Below are 20,220 nucleotides of genomic sequence, written 5' to 3'. Positions count from 1 at the left end.
CTGATCTTAGGTACTCAGCAGTGACCCTCCTTATATGCTATCATACATCCCCATATTTTACAGCACGACAACAAAATCACATCTTTTTCACTCTTAACCTTTCGGACAGTCCTGGCTTTACACCCCTTGCTTTTATGAAGTAGACTTCTCCTTGTGCATTAAATTTGGTTTAAATCAGAGCCAGGGCATCCAAGTTTGTTTCATTCATCACGATTTCAATAACACTTTTCTTAGCCGCTTGTGCACATTCACATATGCAAGACTTTTCAACCCTTTCTTCTATTAGTAACAAAAATACTTGAGGTGAGATTACTTGGTTCTAATTCACAACTATGTTATGTGAACACACCACAACAACTGCTGTACAAATCCAAGAGGAGGCTGGTATGCAGATCCTCCAACCTGTCCCCATTTTCTTTTTAATTTCCTTTATTGTGACTTGTCCATCCATGAGTTTTGGGACAGACATTAGGTAACCATCCTAATTCAATTTGTTGCAATGAAGAAAAACTATCATCCAACTGATTGCTATAATTCTGCCACATGTTAACAGGTCAGGTATGAATCAAAATTGTCCCTTAATGAAGGATACTTGGAAGGTTTCATTTGGTTAGTCTTGTGTAACAACTACAGTACTGGTAGGTCAGTTTTAGAAATATTAACATCTTAATCGTTAGGTATGTCCAATCAGCTTTTAGGTTGCTGATGTGTTACTGGTCTTCAAAGAAAGCAACAAGGGGCATGTCACTAATGTTTACTGTCTTGAACCTACTGAAGTGTATTCAGGTCCTCTCATCCATTAATGTTATCATACTAGCTGCTGTACCAAATAGAGCACGACTGGTTTCAATCTTCCCAAACACATTCTACACTTCAAAGTCAACACAGTTCATGGTTCATGCTACCTTAGCTGTGGTTTCCAGTGTAAAGTACAGTACCATGCAAGAAAGGATGCTGGAAGGACAGGGTGCTACAAAAATATTGTGCCATTTGAAAGAGACAGACTGGAAGAAGTCTAAACACATGACAACTCAGGCCATGAGGTAAATTTTCAATGCGAGTCATGTTCCATGTACTAAAAAGAGGGAGATACCCACAATGCAGTGTCACAAACAAGACACCCTTGTACATCCAATCAAGGCTTGTGATGGAATAACCTCAAGTCTTGGGTGAACAAACTTGTACTTTAGGCCTAATACAGGGCCTTTTTATTTTTAAGCTGGACAGAACAACTTGGTGTCTTTCTGTAAATCAAAGCACAAACTATTCACATAGTGCATAAGTTGATCTGTTGTGTATGTATTGTTAAAGAAATGACCAGTGTTAGCTAGAAAAAGAAACTGGTGTTGTGATGAGGAATTATTGCAAGTAGCTGCCATCTGCTGGTAAATCCCCTAACCACCAAGAGCTGTTATTCACATGTGCTGGATTCTGCATGCTAGGCCCCATTCCTTGACCAAAGAGGTATCATTTCATAGGTACAGTATTAGAAAACATTATCATTCTGGTATTTGGAAAAGCAGTTTCCCTTGTATAGGCCAATAACATGAACCTTCACAAGACCCTCAGGTCACAGTGTACTGATGTACTGAGCCTACATCAGGATGGGGATTTTGTTTTCCAATATTCCAGAATGTGTTTTCTAACAGTTCTGACCCTCCTGGAGATTGGCAATGCCTAGTACCTGGTGGAGCAGGTCAAGGTCAGATTGACTGAGATGGTGAAGATGATGGTGGTGGTGGTGGGCGCCAGTGGCCGTGTTGGAGGGGGTAGCTCCTCCTCCACGCAGACGAGTCTTCAGGCCAGAATTTTCTTTGTGCAGCTCCAGATAGTCGGCCTGATTAATGCACCATATAATAACAGTCTTCAATAATTATGTGCGCAGTGTAAATAATACATTGCTCAATCCTTCCTTATGAGCTGATGCAATAGACACATACTGTACTGTACAGTACCTCAAAGTGTTGGCCTTGATTACTTTTGCTAATCACAGTAATTTAATTCTTAACTTAGACATACTGTATATTGAATTGACTCTCACATTACCCTATGTACCACAAATAATGTAGAACACAACTGCCTGAACCCAAGACGTTGAAATAAGAGCTGTACTGTATCCTGAAGTATGAGTGAAAACTTTACCAGTATTTCCCTTATCTTATGACTTAGTGCCCCCTTTACTGTCATCTTTATCATTACCATATTGAGTGCACTTGCCTGAAGCACTGTCTCCTTTCAACACAATATAATCTCATATTGTGATCAAATGGCAGAATTTACCACATATAAAGTTCAAAAGTATATGTTAATGTTTTGGGCACTAACTGTTTCATCTGCAGCACTTGAGACTATGAAGGTGTCAAGGGGCAAAGATATCCTGATTTCTAAAAGTGATGTCCACAGCTTTTAAAATGGGAAAAGAATTACTGAGTAAAAATGCAGTAAAATCAACTAAAAGCTTCCAGGCACAAGAAACTGTTGACAGCTTCACAGAAAACATCCCACACCTCAACAAAGCTGCAACAATCAGAACATTTCATTTCCAATTAAAAAATTAAATACAGACATTTGATGAGAGTCTTGAATATTTGAAAGTACTGTACTGGATACTTTATCATCTGCCATCAACCAGTCTATGAGTCAGTTCCTACAGTCAAGGGTCAAACAAATTCTAATCCTTCAAGGAAAAGTCTCCATTCTTTATATTTTGTGATATAAATACATGAAGAGCAATTATCAAAACAATATTTAGCATGGTAAATACAAGCAAATTTAAGATCATTACAAGGGAATTTGTTTTTAAGGCTACAGAAAAGCAAAACACTTTACAGACGAGGCCAAAAACACTCAGTTTAAAATCTCCCAAAATACAACTGTGATTCCGGTCATGAAAATATTATCAAAATAAGAAGATAACAAAAAAGGCAGACGTGGACATTTACATACAGTTATGTACACTAAAAGTTCTCCTTTCTGTTTTCTCAGTTCCCCATAACAAACAGACCCACTTACCGAAGATGATATCATGGGCTTCCATTAAAGATGCTTTGTCACTGAAATCAATCTTACCTGTGTTTGTTCCAGCTTTGCCTTGAGACTCTCTACCTGGGTCTCAAGAAGGTCAACGAGCAAGGCATCACCGGAGCCCGTCAGGGTTGTGGCACTACTTTCCTGTAAGGCCGTGCTCAGTTAACATGACAGTGCAATGACATTTGAGTTCCTATTGTGATAATTACAAATAGGAATATAAAAAATTAAGGAAAAGTGATAAAGGAACAGAAATAGTTAGGACAAAATCCATGTGAACAATACACAGAAGTTTAATATATCCTGCAAAATATAAACAAGGATAAAAACTAAAATATAACTACTTGTGCTGAAACTTCAACTACAAAGAATAATAAAAATTGTTATAAGGAATTCTGTACTTGTACATTACAGAATAGATGGGTCAGGGTGATAGGTTCCTACATATTCCACCATACAAATCTCAAATATAATTATGCCAAAAAACTTAAATATCTTTAGCAAATGTCTTATGTCTTCTCTTCTTGATATAAAGTCATAACACTTAAATATGTATTTATTTTTAACTAAAATTTATTTATTTTTCAACTCTTTTAAACAAGAGACTGTTACCTTTTCAGGCTGCTGTCTGTCATCTAGGTCTGGGATAGAGTGAAGGGATCCAGCCTCAGAGAAGCACGACACCAAGATGTCATCTCTGGTAACAGTTGGGAAGTCATCCCGTGTGCTGCGTCGTGATGACGGTGGCGAGGATCTTGACCTCTTGCTGGACCTTGACCTGGAGTTTGACCTTGACCGTGCACGATCTGTTATGTAATGAAAACAAAATACTTTTATGATATAAATTTTACGAATACTGGACTCAAAAATTACAAAGAAAAAACTCAAGTCTGGTAATAATATTATTGATGAATGTTGTGATGGCTTGTTCTCCCCACAGATGACACTAATAATCCACCTGGGAGCAAACTTGGCTTATAAATGGTTGCTATCTGTTCACCAGTATATTAGGGCCTATAAGGAGAAGTACATGGTATAGAATCTCTTTTATTCCAATTGGAGGAGTTTTAACATCTTGCTTCCTTATGTGGTTTGCAACAACACAATAGACATGACCACAGTTAAAGAATAATGACATTTCTGAAGTAAATGGTTTCTTCCTCATCCAGTCATCATAAATACAAATTCCTATCCTCCATTCCATTATAATTTCAGCAAACAGTGATTGAGGAAGTATCCACAAAACAGGGAGAGAAGTGAGATATCTCTGTATACAGTACTATATATATGCAATGTTTGAAAATTTCTAGTATGGTCATTATTATTGAATGTTTTCAAAGTTTTTTCTTCCAAGATTAAGATAACTCTATGATATAACTATAAGAATGGATGATATACACATATAGAGGTAATCTAGTGCATGTACAACCACCTATCTCCCATTTTATTGTTTTAAAGAGAGATTTTGTCCTGGGTTGGTAATTAATTAGACATAACCACCTACATCCCAATTTTTTTTTTTTAAAGGAATATTTTGGCTTGGGCTTTTGGCTACAAGACACACACTATAATCAAACCATAGGAGGTTTAAACACAAATAAAAAACAAACACAGTTGCCTCCCATCAACAAACTCTGAACAAAACTCCTTTATAGTAACACCCAGGCAGAGCTTCAGAGTGAGGAGGTTAATGGGTTTTGCGGACAACAGGTCACTACAATAATTATCGGCAAGCTAGGGTAAAAGTTCAGCAGCTAAGAGATGATTGTAAGGGACAGTATTAGGAGAAGAAACGCTGGAAGACGATCTTTTGTACATCAGAAAAGTAATTAAATATGTTTAACAACACTTCAGACGTGTAAATTAAATTCACTCCTTAATCTGGTGGAATCCTCTGGGGTAAAAGGGACGTATATAACAAAGAGCCAAGTGATGATAAGAGACAAATTCTGTACTGAGGATGAAGATTAATTTGTATAGGTCAAAGTCTAAATTCTTCAGGTGATGAAACTAATAAAGTAATGTATATAATTATCAAGTACGTATTGATTATTAGTACATATACAGTGTGTATATATGTAATGAATCAGGGAAATAGAGGACTTCCTGGGTGAACATCCTTATGACTGAGCTGCCTCAAAAAACAACTACAGGACTGAGAGCAAACAGGAGAGTGGAATGAGAGGTGGAGGATATAAGAAGGACTGATAAGGTAAAAATTGGAGTATCAAGGTAAGAGAGAGTACATATAGAGCACAGCTTATGGTGGAGTATCCAAAGGGAGTAAAAAGTAAAGTAGAATATAGAAAAAATAGTCAAGGGAAGTTGGGGATATTTAAGTACTGAGGTGTGCATTAACTTAAAAGGTTTAATATAAATGTAAATGCATATAGTATGTGTGCTACTGCATACAGAAAACATTTAAATCCCAATACAAACATTTAAAAGTCAAACTGAAGAAGACACTTAGACAGAACCTACACACCAAACCCGGTGAAAAGAGACTGTGTTGAACAAAGTTATGACGAGTGCCTTTCAGGGCATATTTCAATTTGTTTTGCTGTATACAAGAGAAACTTATCCTCCCCCCTCCACAAATTCAAATTTTGCTTGTAAAACATACGTGCTCCTGCTGACTGCAATATGACATTCCAAAAACTAGAAATATTGTTTCAAGTGCCCAAAGGATGTACACAAAGAATCGTATAACATATCACTGTTACACACTTGATACTTTTTGCATAATGCTGTTAACTATGGAGGGTGGGAGAAAAGTGATGTAAGGTTGTACTGGTGAGCAAATGGATAAACAGGTGAGTACACATCAAAAACTGTAATAGCAGAAACTTCAACTAAGCACAAAGTAATAAAAAAAAATACAAGTTAATAAAGCTTGCAATAAAGTACAGGTAAATGAAAAGTAAAAGGCGAAACAGGGGAAACATGCACCTTTCACCCTGGAGATAGGAGTACGAGCCAGGGGTGGGGAGCTGGGGAGACTCTGGCTGGTGTTAAGAGCGAGATTGTCGTAGGAGGCACAGCTGGCAGTGGTGGGTAAACTACCAGGGTTTTGGGAGACTTTTTTTTCTTTGAGAAGTTTTTTGGTATGTTTTCCCTCCTTCTCACCCCACTCAAAGTAATCATCATTACTTTGGATGCGGCTGCTGGCAGAAGTTTCCGAGGCGGTTCGATATTCATCATCAGATGAAAAGACGTAGCGACTGTTGGCTGATGAGATGGACTCATTGTGCACATCACTACCCTGGTCACGCTCAGCTGCCATACACGTACTTTCAAAATTGGAACTGAAATGGAATATCAATTACATAAATTTTTATGCAATGTAAAGAGAATTTCATGTAACTATGAGATAGAACAATCATCAACTATGAGTTTAAGACATCAAATTTTTATTTGTATATGAAACAGTAGGAGTAAAAAATATGGCTACTTATAAGAGCCTTGATGTGGATGGGGAACACCACAGTAGAACACATCTGATAAAGCAGGTAAATAAACAAATGAGGGACAGTTTGCACTGCTCTTGACTCGAGCTACAAGTACCCTGTGTCCTGGTGAGAAAGAGTTTGCAAGTGAAAAAAAAAAGAATATATACAAAACGAGCTTTATTACTCGTAATTTATCAGGCTTACTACTCATAAATCATCACTTACATATAAACAATTCACATGAAATTTTTTTTTTACCCATTATGAGATGTAAATACAGTACTGTAAATGTTGATTATCCTAAATCTTGTACAATTATTATGATCAAGAACTGGTCATAAGCTGTGTCAGTGTGAGCTGTTCAAAAAGTTCTCTCAGCTAGTCAACCAAGAACCGGATTCATACAGGTTTCTCAAGCAGCTAAAACTGTCATTTTAAATTACTGAAACAAAAATGATCTAAACTAATTCTAGTTCCTTTACGTACCATTGATTGTATTTTGTTAGTGGTAAAATAACCTGTATATTTTCTTTCAATACAGTCACAGTTTCCTGCACCAAGAATTGCTTACCTTTGTGAATTATGTCTTTCCCTTTTAGCAACAATCTCTCTTTCAATCTGCTCTCCGAGGGTCAATGGTCGGTCTTTGGATTCCTTTAGATTTGCTGCATTTCTTAAAGCTTGTACCCAATTGCCCCGGATGCCTGATGTTACAGCAGAGAAGACATATTTCTTCTCTTCCCATGTCTGTTGGACACAAGAGAGAAAAGGATGATGAATAAATGATCCATTAAAAACTGCCTTAACCGTAAAATTTACCGGGGTAATTAATTTTTCTTTAAATATCAGTAATTAAAGTGGATTATATGAGAAACTACACTTAAAAAATCAGACTCTGAGACAAAAACTTTGTACCGGTAAATTATATTTAATATTAATATATTTACATCTACCAGTATCTACCTTTTGTGACTACAGTACTGAGGTTCTCTACTCACCATAATCATGAAACCATAATTTCTAGCAACTTCACACTCTTCTATTGACTTGGCAACACTGAGATCAATGATACCATCCAGAATTCCATTGTCCTCAGCACTGGGATCACGGTAGAACATCAGCCCTGTCCCTCGGAGCACAAACCAATACTTGTTCCAGTCCTGATAACATAAAGCAAGTCAGTGTCTTTCCAACTAATTCATATTTATGTTGTTGTGAACTGACTCTCAATATTTGCCTTTGTACCACTCCAATGTATAGCACAGGCTTTTGTTTCTTACCTTTCATCAAGTTTCTCGCCCTAACATTTATATTACAAAACTTCCAAAAGAATAATGAAGAGATGATACTATATTGTATCAAATTATCCCCTTTGCAATCTAACACACGTGATCCTGGATAATGTATCAAATTAGTCCAATCATCTCAAACTAATCCACGTGACTTTCATTATATAAAGGGAGAAGTGTCCCCAAGAAAAAAATATCTTCCACTCACCTTGTTTTCCTTTCAATTCAAAATTACAAAATATTATAAATAACTCACAGGTGCCCACAAAACAAGATCTACAAAGTGTGGGGTATGCTTGTAATCAAAATTTGGAATGTTTGAAATGGAAGGTTAAGAAAGTCTTAAAAATGCTTTGCAATTCATACCAAAATCAGGATTGATGGGATATGGACGTTGAATTAGGCATTTCCTTGTCTGTGTTCTATAATGAAGCTGTGTATACTTCAGTCAGTGAGGAATGCCACCTTGAAAATTTAAACTCTAAAATTCTAAACAAATATTGTTGGAAATGACAATCCCAAAGACATTACCACAAAAAACAAAAAATTTTTTTAACCAAGCTAAACACAAAACAAAACTCAACTTGTATCACACAAAAAATATCAGTCTATGTGCACACTGAAGCTGCTGAGAGATATTACTAAGAATAATACAAGATCATGGTAACCAAAACAGTCGTGTGAGAAAGTCAAATCATTAATATCCGTTATTATTTAAACAAGTATCTGTGAATTTAGGTGGATGAGAACTGTTAATTTTTTTATCAGACTCCAAGATATCCACCTATATATAGTAAGTAAAGCCCAGCATCTACAAAATACAATCCAACACATAGATACACATCAACTGTCTTCCTTAGGTCAAACAGATGCTATCAGGGAGCCTTAACCATACTGCAGAATGATCTACTCGGAACAATAAAGTACCACATATGACAAGACCCGTCTGGTAAACACAGTGACACATCAGCCCTACACTGTAAAAGCCTGACACACTATAAAATCAAACTCTTTATCTTTATAACACAACCCCCAATGAAACTGTCTAGTTAGTACATACTGTAACAGCCCGGCGCAGCACATGATAGCACCTGGGCACTACACACTGTACCAGTTCAACACTACACTGTAACATGCAGTGAGTAATTCAAGTCACAGGAATTATACTAATTTGATAATCAGTATTTTTTTTCCAGAGTATTATTCTTTATTAATTAAAATACATATGTCATTATAATCCTTATAAAAAAGACTATTAATAAGAGATGTAATTATGCTTTGGCTATAGAGGGTTAAGAGTTTAGTTTACCTGGTTAAGAGACTGCTTCATGAGCCAACCCTTCTTGATGTAAAGGAGGTCCTCAGCTGGGAGATCCACTCGCTGGAGATCTGGGTTGACTGTGTAGGGTGGGGAGACCTCTAACCCACACCCATCTGGATCTCCCCTCACCTGAAAAATGTAAAATAGAAACTTTACTTTTTTCAATTTCAAAATCTAAAGAAGACAAGTGTTTCACATAGTATAAGAATTAATATGAACCCCATCAAAGAACAAATATTAAAAAAAATTTATATTCTTCAATACCTATCTTACAAGTAACTGTATACTGTATTTGGTAATCTTTGAATCCACTGCAAAATGTTTCACACAAAAACCAAACACTACCCAATTCTCCCAAACATTTGTTCAATATGATTAAGTGAATAATGAAGTCCATATTACCTAGACTACTGTATCTAACGTCATCTATTGCCATTGCACATTACTGTACAATGTCAATGAGTAAACAGTAAGAACGACCTCCCATTCATCATTCTGCCCCCACACACAATAACTGCAAATGCACATGATCTCCAATAGCATTTCTCCGGTATTATCTTTTGATATACACCCAAGATCTTAATAATTCATTTAGTGGTAGTTTACCCATACAAACCTATTCCTATTTTCCCTTATCTCTTCCTAGAACAAGAACCTGTACCTCTCTCTGTCCCTCTGTCTACAGCAACACACTGAACAACAAATATGCAGTTATTACTATAAGAATCTTATCAAGCCATTGTTCAACTAAAGCCAAACAGGTTAATTTATTCTATACTACAATTCTTTTTAAATGCATCGTCTTTTAGCACACAAACAAACAACAAACAACTACCGGTGATCTTACATGGTCTGGATGAGATGAATCGGTCTTATCCTGGGATGAAGTCTTCGTCAGATCTGGTGAACCTTCTGTCTCGTCCTGAGCATCACGTTCTCGCGTAGGCTTTACATCCCCTATTCCTGGCTGCAGAGAAGAAAAAATATCATGTTTCTTTTTCTTAATTGTTAATTTCTATTACCTTAAAGTCTTTCTTCCCTGATTTATCATTCATTTATTTTTTGATGAAATATTTTAAACGCTGTTCACATCTGTATATCTTTTTTTAGACTTAATGTATGTATGTACTGTACAAATCTGTGTTCAACTTACTCTTCACTTTGTTTACTGACCTTGGTGTTGAGGTAGGCGAGTGAAGAACTTCCTCGGGGTCGTGTGATAGAGTCGGCAATATCCTTTAATTTCTCCTCTCGTTTGGTTTCCTCTAAGTCAGTAATGAGCTGTCGTCTCGTCACGTCACCTGCTACGTGGAATTAATAAATAACTGGCAATAAACACGTTGCTCTGACTGGTAACACACACCATTTACCTCCACCTAATGATTTATACACACAATAACTTCCATGGAACAGAATAACTACACTGACTATTCATATTCTATACTTCCCAGATATGACATATGATTTTAGTCAAGGGTCTTAACACTTTACCCTGGTAGTAATTGAGTTGTACTACATTAAAAGTTCCTGTCATCAACCCCTCAGATCTGATGCACAAGTCTTACTCAAACATCTTCACAAACAAGCCAATTTTCATGATACAAACTGCAATCAAGTCTTCAAAACAATGGGAAAACTATGTTACCCAAAGCAGAATTTCCATAAAGACCAACATAATCTGATAAACACTCAAATTCTCAATGATCCTTACTGTCCCAGTCTTACATAAAATAATATATCACTAAAGACCAAGTTAATGTGATTATAAAGTATTGTATAATATATGTATAATATATATATATATATATATATATATATATATATATATATATATATATATATATATATATATATATATATATATATATATATATATATATATATATATATATATATATATATATATATACTCATATATAATCATCCTAATACCTCCAGTAGCTAAGGAAATTTTATATTATTCACTGACAAATATATCAGTCACATTTAACTTCAAGTTGTGTCAAATCATATACTGTACCTTCAATACTTCATTTCCACTATAAAATGTTTAGGTTAGCACAGGTTAGTTGAACTCACTTAACACTATGTGAAGGTCAGTTTCCGGATACATTATATATCCACTTATGCGTGACACTAATAACATATATGAAGACATCATGCAAAGGAGGTTACAGTAAAAAATATATATACACAGAATATAAAGACAAACACAGACTATGGTAACTTGCAATTCATAACACTACATGTTATATACACAATAAAAACATTCTAATATATAAGAAATGCAATAATACAGTTAGTAATAGCACAAAATTCCTCACCTATCCATAATTAAAAGTGCATCTGCAGGATCTTTAATTCAATATTCCTCGTGTCCATTATTTTAATTTCACACGCAAAAAAAAATAAATCCCAACTAATTCTGTACTTTAAGAAATTCCCTAAAGTCTTGTTCATGGTCAGGCAAGGGACAAGTGAAGAATGGAATTAAATTAATAATGTCTTACTGTATATAAAGCCTGAGAACACCAAATACATAAAAATTTTGAAACTGGGTAGAGGGTCAAGTGAGTTGCTTTGTGGGGTGCAACAGGCAGGGGCCCCTGGTGGTGAGTACTGTACCTATATAAGATTGGGGTTGAATGTGTGTGGAGGTGGAGGAGGGCAAAAACCCCTAAAAAGTGAAAAGTTTTTTACTATTAAAATACATACCCATATGAACATGCAAAACAGCACACAATGCAACCTATATTACATTCAGCTTTCTTAGCAAAGATCCAGATGATCTTCAGGCATGCTAGGTACAGTGGCCTTTCTATTTTGTCTACAACCTATTGGGGGGGGGGCTTATTGTGTTGTACAAAGCATCCATTATTAAACTAAGCTAAGATCTTGGTAACATCCACTCTTGTGACTGTGTTGTGATCTTCATATTTTATCAGCGTATGACCAAGGCTGAAGTCAAGAGAAGAGGAGGACTTCAGCTAAAGCCCTCAGGCCTTTTGCTGATCAGCACCTGCCCTCAAGGGTGCAAAAAGACAGCTTGCATCAATGAGTAAAGTAAACAACTTTCTCTCTCTCTCCTTTCATCTTTTAGAATTTTATGTTTTGTATGTATTTGTTGCTGTATTATTGTCCTAAAGCAAAGAATGTTATTTGGGGATTGATAATTAATTTTGGATGGCTTGTGACATAATCCGTTTGTCCCCTGATAAGAATTTAACTCAAGAATAACCAATTTGTTATTTAAAAAGTTTGGAGTCTGCAACTGGAAAAAATATAGGCCTGTATGTATGAAATTTTGCCATGAGTTTCACTTTTGTCCAGTGGTAAATAAGGGGTATATTGAGAAATAGAGAAGATTGATTTTTAAAAAATATGCAAAACCCTTAATTTAAAAAAGTCCATAAATGCAGAGCTAAAGTTCATAATTGGAAAAACTTCTTAAAAGTTTCTGACAATGTGAGGAAGTTATGCGTGTTAGTAGTCCACACGCACCTGGCTTGTCTGGCGCCGTGCGGGGATGGGGTCTAGTAGGAACATGCACGCCTGAATCAAGGCTCCGGAGTGATGATGGCCCACCGCCACTGTCACCACCACCACTCTCAAAACCACCAACAGAGGATGATAGGGAGTTCATCCCAGTAGAAGAATTAGAAGAGGAAGAAGAATTCAAGGATGATAAAGAGGAAAGAGAAGAGGTTACAGCAATGGTTGCACGACGAATACCACGTCCTTCTAGAGAAGTTAGTGGGTCAACCACAGCAGGTGGAGTGGGGGACAGAATGGAACGAGAACCCTCTGGAGTGGAGTAAGAAGAGGTGGTGGTAGTGGTGCAACCAGAGGAGGAGTAAGGAGAAGCGGTGATGTTCCCAGTGGAAGAGTAAGGGGAGGAGGTAGCATTTCCAGTAAAAGAGGTGGTGGTGCTCCCGGAGGAGTATGGGGAAGTGGTGGTGTTTCCAGTGGTTGAGGAAGACCCACGACTCAGAGCAGACATTGAAGATGGTGGGTTAGCTGGGAAGAGGGCCGACATCTCCGACTTACTCCTAGGTTGTGTGAGGCCTCGAGCTTCACGTTTGATTGCCCGGCGAGTACGGAACTTGTGACTCAACTTATCCTGTGTTGGGGGCGACTCTGAAGTGGGTGGATTATCTGTGTAATCTGAAATAGTAGAGATGAACATTAGTGTTATGTGAAAGTGAGTTCCATAGGCATGACTACCTGTAAGGGACAGTGTAGATACAGCACACTGTATACTATGCCTTCAGTACACAAGGAGGTAGCATGGCCAGTTCTGCACTCAACAGCATTCACTTCCCCAAGTTGTAAACTTAGGTACCTATTTACAACTGGGAGCACCCGGGGATCGAACCACCGACCCCCAGAATGGGAGGCGAGTGCTGTATCCACTCGACTTTCGTGCTCCATGTGTTGTACTATAATGTAATTAGTGATGAAACTTACTTCCCTATTCTTACTTGGTCTACTTATCAAAATATTATTTCTTCCTCATATTAATTATGGTTCAAATGACACTAAGATGTAGCCACCAATTTTTATTTGTCAAACATATCTGAGAGTACTGTACTGTATTAACCCTACAGTAATATCTTTGGCAAATTTGAAAAGCAAGTTAAGTTGCAACCCTTAAAGAGATGTGGGTCATACTCTTAAGTGAATTTATTTCTTCTAAAGTAACAGCTGTAACTACTGTACAACTTGATTATGCAAGTACTGTAGATTGGATTGATTAAATTGAATTGATTTTTAGGCAATTTACTATGACTTTAATACCTCGATTTCTTAGATAATATAGTTCTTCAAACACATGAATGTATTCAAAATAAATATTCTGTCAACAGAAATAAAGAACCCATTTAATGTGCTGTATCAATTCTCCAAACTCATATAAGTACTATAGGCCAGTTAGTTTGGGATGTTACAGCAATACTACCAGACTATAAGAAGGGTGTGACCACCAAGCACACATTCTCATACGTGACTTCCTGAACCCTTTGTGAGAAATATATTTTCCTTTTTATAGTTTTCATCTTTACCCCCCAAAAATTGGGTTTGATATGTGTTGGACCTGTCACACTGGTGGCTGCACCCGACATGTTGTAATTACAAAAACTATAACATGCCAAATACAGTAATTCAAGTTTAAATGAGCAATGACAAAAAATAATTACCAGAAAACACCAATTATACACCACACTGTCTGCCACACTCGGGCAGTGCCCTACCTTCGGTATAGGGTGGTGTGTTTTCTTTATGTTCATCCCTCAGTATCCTGGTTGATGGAGGAAGGGAGGAGAGAGGGGTCGAGTGGTACAAGGGAGCATGTGTTTGACTGGATGAGGGATGGGGGATGGATGTGTTGGTGACTGAGGAGTCCTTGGTGGGGAAAACATCTTCATCAATGTCCATGGCAGGGGCTGAAGGGGGTCGCCCTCCCAGAGGGTCAGTGGTGCAGCTGTGAAATCGCACCCGTTGCCCAATCGGTGTCTCGAATGTCGTGGGTGCTGGGTTCACCAGGTGAAGTGAAGGGAAGGTCACAAGCAAATAAACCCAAAAATGCAAGTCTGACATCACAGCATAAGACTACATATACTTTCCATAACAAAACCTTCATTCATAGAGGAACTTACTTGACAATCTAAAAAGCTAGCAATTAAATATTTGCAAATAAAAAACATCATAACAATAGAAATTAAGCAAAACCTAGCATAAATTCAAGCAAATTAATGCACAAAACAAAGCCCAGTTATAAAGAAATTGCAGCACTGCATTATAAAACCAATGAAACTAAGCAAAAAATAAATAAAATATTCTTCCATAATGGCAGTACAGTATTATAGAGAGGGAAAAGACTTGACAATCTAAAATCAGATCAAGCAATAATGTGACACACAAAAAATACACTTCATGATCCAAACTCTGGATGCTGGTCACTGGACACATGAAAGTTCAAATATCCACAAGGGTTACAGAAGCTACTTATTTCACATACGGTGACATTTCACAAAGTAAATCAGGCGTTAAACCACGAGTGACTCACCAAGTGTTGCTGATGGAGACTGCAGCACCATACTCTGCTTCAACACTGTCGTTGACTTGATCCCCGGGAAGGTTGCATTTCGTTTGTGACGACCTTGTTGCTAGAATGAAGAGAATATGGTTACAGTAATTAATTAGCTACAGGGGTACTGGTGTCCAATATACTGTATTCAAGTACATTATTGGCCACAGTCTAACAAAGATGCTTTATTTTTATTATTCTAAACTTGTAAGATGGTTAAGAGCAATACTGTACAGCGTACTGGACCATAGTTTCAAAACGTACAGTAATAATAAGTATTAACAGGATATTTTTTTAATTCTTCTAATGCCAGAAACAACAGCACGCCAACACAAACAACAGTCAGTGCTAACCTTGTGGGTCCGGGGGAATACAGAGAGAACATCCATCCACCAGCGTGACTCCTCTCTGCAGGTGCCCTTAATAAAAGTCACTCTGTCTGGGGCGGTGATAGCGAGGCTGAACTGATTACCCGTCACATCCTCTGCCTGCGACACCTCCAGCACCCGGTTCATGTCGATAACGCCCTGGGGGATCGTGGCGGGCTGCAACACAACACAAAACTTGAAACAATGGTAATAGGTTTTAGCATGAATAAATAAATAAAATAAATTTATAACCAACTCGTCAATACTGGAACTTCCTATATCACAGCACCTCCAAGTAAAATGTCAACATAAACAAAGAGTTAGAATTTCAGTTCAAAGTGAAGGATATTGCTGATAAGTAAGACCACTTTATACACACATTGTAGCCGTCTGTGTAGTCACTTCTCCCCTCACCTGGCTAATTATAAGCACCTGGTGTCATTTTAGACAATTATGAGTCACTTGGCTTCATTATGAGCGTCTGTGAGTCACTTGGCATGAACTCAGAGAGAGATCAAAGCTTAGGGATCACTGGTCTCGTTGTAACCAGTGAGTGTGTGTGTGTGTGTTAACTTGAAGGGCTTCAACAGAGGTTACTCTGGGTTTTCATCTTGTTAAAAGTGAACGTATGACCAGCCTGTGTACAGTACTTCACCAATCCGCCTAGTGACCCCAACACACCACAGGCTGACTAGGGGGACACGAGGAAGAGGTGGAAATGGAGGCATAAACGAGGAAATGGAAATATACAAGATGTATAACAGTATGATAAAAGATGTATAGACAGTACATTGAAGATACTGAATACAAATATTGAGAAATAGGAGGGAGGGGGAGGTCTATTATACGCGAAGATAAACAGTCACTCACGCATACTGACACAACAGGAAGAGATGGCGGGCGGGGAAGGATCATCCCTAATGTAGCCAGCCCAGACAGTTAGATCCGTGGTGCTGGTGGTATTATGTCACAAGATCTGCTTCCCCGCCACCTGCAAGCCACATGTATGCAGGTGCACTCCTTGTTGAACTGACGCCCCACTTTATGCATGTATGTATATGTGTGCTCCTGAAGTTCTAGTGTGCATTTATGTATTGCATATGAATAATGTATCTAGGGAGTCTCTTTCCTTGTACAATATATAATGTCCCTTTGCATGTGTGTGTATACATATAAGATATATGTATAGATGTCAACCATGTGTAATTGAGTATGCATCTAAATATATCTTATCTATATAATTGTATGATCCCACTGCATGAATGTATACTAATGTAAGTTTCTTGTGTATGTAGGAATTTGTATGTGTATTCCTAAGTGTCAATACAAGAATAAAGGGGCGAGTGTAGAGGGAGCTTCCTGGGTGCCCTAAATCCCGCCACCGTGCCTCAATACCAAGAACCTCCTTTCCCCTCCCGCCCACCTGGTTATTACCACCTAAATGTATATAATGCTATCTTTCAGTTAGTAATTTGGCCTCACTCCTGGAGCTTCTGGCGACTTCACCCACCCCCTCTGACAACAGCTCAGCCCCAAGTCCTTCTCCGGTGTACAGTATTTGCACCTGCGTTACAATACATGGCTTTGGGTATGTATGTAATTTTAATCATAAAAATCTAAACTTATAACGCCTGCGAGGAATTAGTATTCTGAGCAATATTGTTACATATTCATGCTGGCCATATTTCTCAAACTACCTTTTTGTTTAAATTGAACCACTATTGTCCACTACCCAAGTGGTGTTGCTATGTAGTGCTTGCTAACAGTACTTCAACATGGCATTTCTTGCTTGTGTTTTGCTGAAGAGCAGTTTCTCTAAAATACAAAAGTTTTGCATTAACAGTAAAACGTTTTCAATCTAGGAGAAAATGTAGGACTGTGATATCTAAAGCAATAGTGTAGATATCACACCTGCAACAGCAAACAATGATGCAGCAGAAATGTAGTAGTGTGGAGAAAGGCAGAATTTGACTCACAAGAGTATAATGTATTTGAAGTAAGAAAGCACTGAGGCTATAAACCAGCTCCAGGGCTTGGAAGTGTTTGTATTAGCACAATAGGGCCAGGGTCAGCGAGGATGATGACAGCACCAGCGCCATCTGTACTTTAAAATCTGCACTGTTTGAGTTGCATACAGTAGTAATATCAGTAACTCCCGGTGTTGTGCAAAATATCTACCGCTACGTCACACACACATACTTCGCACAATTTAAATAAAATAAGTCACCACAAATTATCTATCTACACATGTGGTTTCAGATATAGTTTCAATAAAGTTATTGTTCTTTAATATCTTGACCTGAGCATATCCCGTGAATTGGTCTTGGGAATACTGATCTATCAGTAGAGGGATAATTATGCCCGTGTGTGTGGTTTTCACACAGATAATATTTATAGTGAGACTTCTATTGGTGTGAGGAGGGGTCTTCCGTCGGCCAATGGAAAATTCAAGTGACAGCTCGCAATATCCTTATTTTAAGCTACATTACTTATAATCAACCAGAAATAACTAAAATCACCTACCAACCGTTATTTGTAATCCGATGTTTTGAAGAAAGAGTTGGATATTCTACAATCTGGGTATCTGTTTCACAGGCTGTGAGAGCGGATGTTTTTGCGGGTTCCCCGTATGCGCAGTATAGTAAAACTGTAGATATTTCCCACAACACCCGGGTTCTCTTGCCAATGCCTAGTCAAAAGTTTTCATAAATCTATCAGGTGGCGCCATGTGTAATCATCAACCAGTGAGGCAATAGCTTGTTACGCTGCTGTACACTGTATACAAATATGTAATTACTAGTACATGTGAATATATCAGCCCATATTAAGGGTTGCAACGGTATCAACAACTGAACCCGGATTCTAAAAGCTTCATAGAATAAGTTTTCTCCGTAACAAGGTATGCAAGAATGCATGTAAATGGCGCAATTGAGACACGGTGCAAATACAGCGAGGCTAAAATGTCGTCGAAACTGAACTGTACTTAAATGCGTCGTCTTACTCTTAGTCATGGGAAAACTCCAAAGGTAAGACGGGGAAGACTCAGGGGGTGTGGAGGAGCACCGTGCAGGAGTTGGCTCTCGGGTCACGTAGTAATGGTGGGGTGAGGCGGCCGCTTGAGTACCTGCCATCCCGCCCGCCCCCGACCACACACACACTCCTCCCGCCCAACTCATCCCACCCTCACACACTCCTCCCGCCCACTTTGACCACATGCACTCCACCCACCTAGAACACATATACGGTACTCCAACCAACAACCCACCCACGTCCCATCCACCTGACTAGTGACCTGCACCATCCACTCAACTTGCACCCACCCCAAATCACACATTCCGTCTTCACGCCTACCTTTTTTCCCGCCCAACTTGGTAGCACACGCACCCTGAGGTATACCATAAGAGTGACTACTAGATCAATAACTCATTAATAATCATCTCAGTAAGGTGTTGGTGACGGCCTGGTCCTCCATGTTGATATAGAGGTGAGGGAGTTATCAACCTTACTCAGCTACAGAGGCAATGAAGGGGGGTGGGGGGGGGTAAACGATAGAATCACCGTTGAAATGTTATCGAGAGGAAGAGGTGTATAAGTTATATAATGGACGACAGGAGTTTGAAGGTTAGCATCAAACTGAGAGAGACAACTACCCAAGGTTTGTGAGAGAGAGAGAGAGAGATTGTACAGTCAGTCCCCCTGTGTAAAGTATGATAAGCAAGAACTAAAGCAATTATCACAAAGGAATACGAGGTATGTTTGTTAAATTTGTCCGGGATAGTGTGTGGACGTCATTACCGAGAAAATCGTGGTTCAGACTGACTTAGGTAAAGAACAAGTGTGAGTTCAGAGGAGGTGTGTGGGTCAAGTGTTGGGGTTAATAAACGGCAGTGATAACATCTGATGATGAAGAGAGAATCTGTTCGTATCAATTATGGATCAAAGGGAAAAAAAACTTTCGATAATAGTGAACAGAAGCGAGGTGGGAAATAATGGTAAACCCTTGAATGCTGTCTGCATTTTTGTATTGAGAGGTCAGCGAGGGTCGGTGTATCGCACGAAAGTTCCAATATTCCGCCGACTCTAAGCTCAACTTATAAAACGACGTAAACAAGTCGTACTGTACTTACGTGATCGTCGACGGAGTAGGTTAGCTCTCCATCGTCGTACAGCACAAACCATCGCCGCTGCCACCGCTGTAAGAGACACAACAAACAGGGTATTAATACACATACACAAAGGCCTTATAATACAAAACACACACGTATATACCCGGGCGAGAAATATAATACCGATATCGTGTTTGGAGACGGCAGGATTAGTCATACACACACGAGAGGAATCATGATACCAACCTTTGAAACACTGGAAGAGGAAGGTCAACGACATATCAAAATTATAATATATTAAAGTCAACAATCTAGGATATAGTAAAAACAAAATATAATATTACCGAGTTTCCGTAGGATTCACTTTACTAAACATACTGCACCAAATTACAAACATTTCCTCAACTGTCAAAAGCCCGCGGACTCGACTCATAATGCTCGACTTACTTGTTTACTCCTTGTTCCCTTTACAATGAAACAGTGAGCTCCCGAATCCCGTCACCGAACCTTCGTCTTGAACAACCCAACTCTCAAACAATTTAAAATATTATTACCAAATGAACATAGAACGAATT

At 38.3% G+C, this 20,220-nt stretch overlaps 1 protein-coding gene across 1 annotated transcript in view; it reads right to left on the bottom strand.

Annotated features, from left to right (window-relative positions):
* Positions 1-19,764, bottom strand: part of LOC121871432 (protein MLP1 homolog) — a 46,737-nt gene extending 26,973 nt beyond the window's left edge. The window contains exons 1-14 of the mRNA XM_042373723.1: positions 19,667-19,764; positions 15,525-15,716; positions 15,151-15,250; positions 14,336-14,614; positions 12,588-13,250; positions 10,260-10,390; positions 9,934-10,053; positions 9,075-9,215; positions 7,475-7,636; positions 7,048-7,223; positions 5,977-6,332; positions 3,640-3,833; positions 3,070-3,171; positions 1,685-1,837 (exon numbers count right to left, since the gene is read on the bottom strand). Coding sequence (XP_042229657.1) covers positions 1,685-1,837; positions 3,070-3,171; positions 3,640-3,833; positions 5,977-6,332; positions 7,048-7,223; positions 7,475-7,636; positions 9,075-9,215; positions 9,934-10,053; positions 10,260-10,390; positions 12,588-13,250; positions 14,336-14,614; positions 15,151-15,250; positions 15,525-15,686 — 2,739 coding nt within the window. The 5' untranslated portion in view covers positions 15,687-15,716; positions 19,667-19,764. The remainder of the gene's footprint in view (positions 1-1,684; positions 1,838-3,069; positions 3,172-3,639; positions 3,834-5,976; positions 6,333-7,047; positions 7,224-7,474; positions 7,637-9,074; positions 9,216-9,933; positions 10,054-10,259; positions 10,391-12,587; positions 13,251-14,335; positions 14,615-15,150; positions 15,251-15,524; positions 15,717-19,666) is intronic.
* Between the last annotated feature and the right edge of the window lie 456 nt (positions 19,765-20,220).

The sequence above is a fragment of the Homarus americanus genome, unplaced genomic scaffold (genome assembly GCF_018991925.1).
Source record: "Homarus americanus isolate GMGI-L3 unplaced genomic scaffold, GMGI_Hamer_2.0 scaffold45698, whole genome shotgun sequence".
Lineage (NCBI taxonomy): Eukaryota > Metazoa > Arthropoda > Malacostraca > Decapoda > Nephropidae > Homarus > Homarus americanus.
This window is presented reverse-complemented; position numbering and strand designations above follow the sequence as displayed.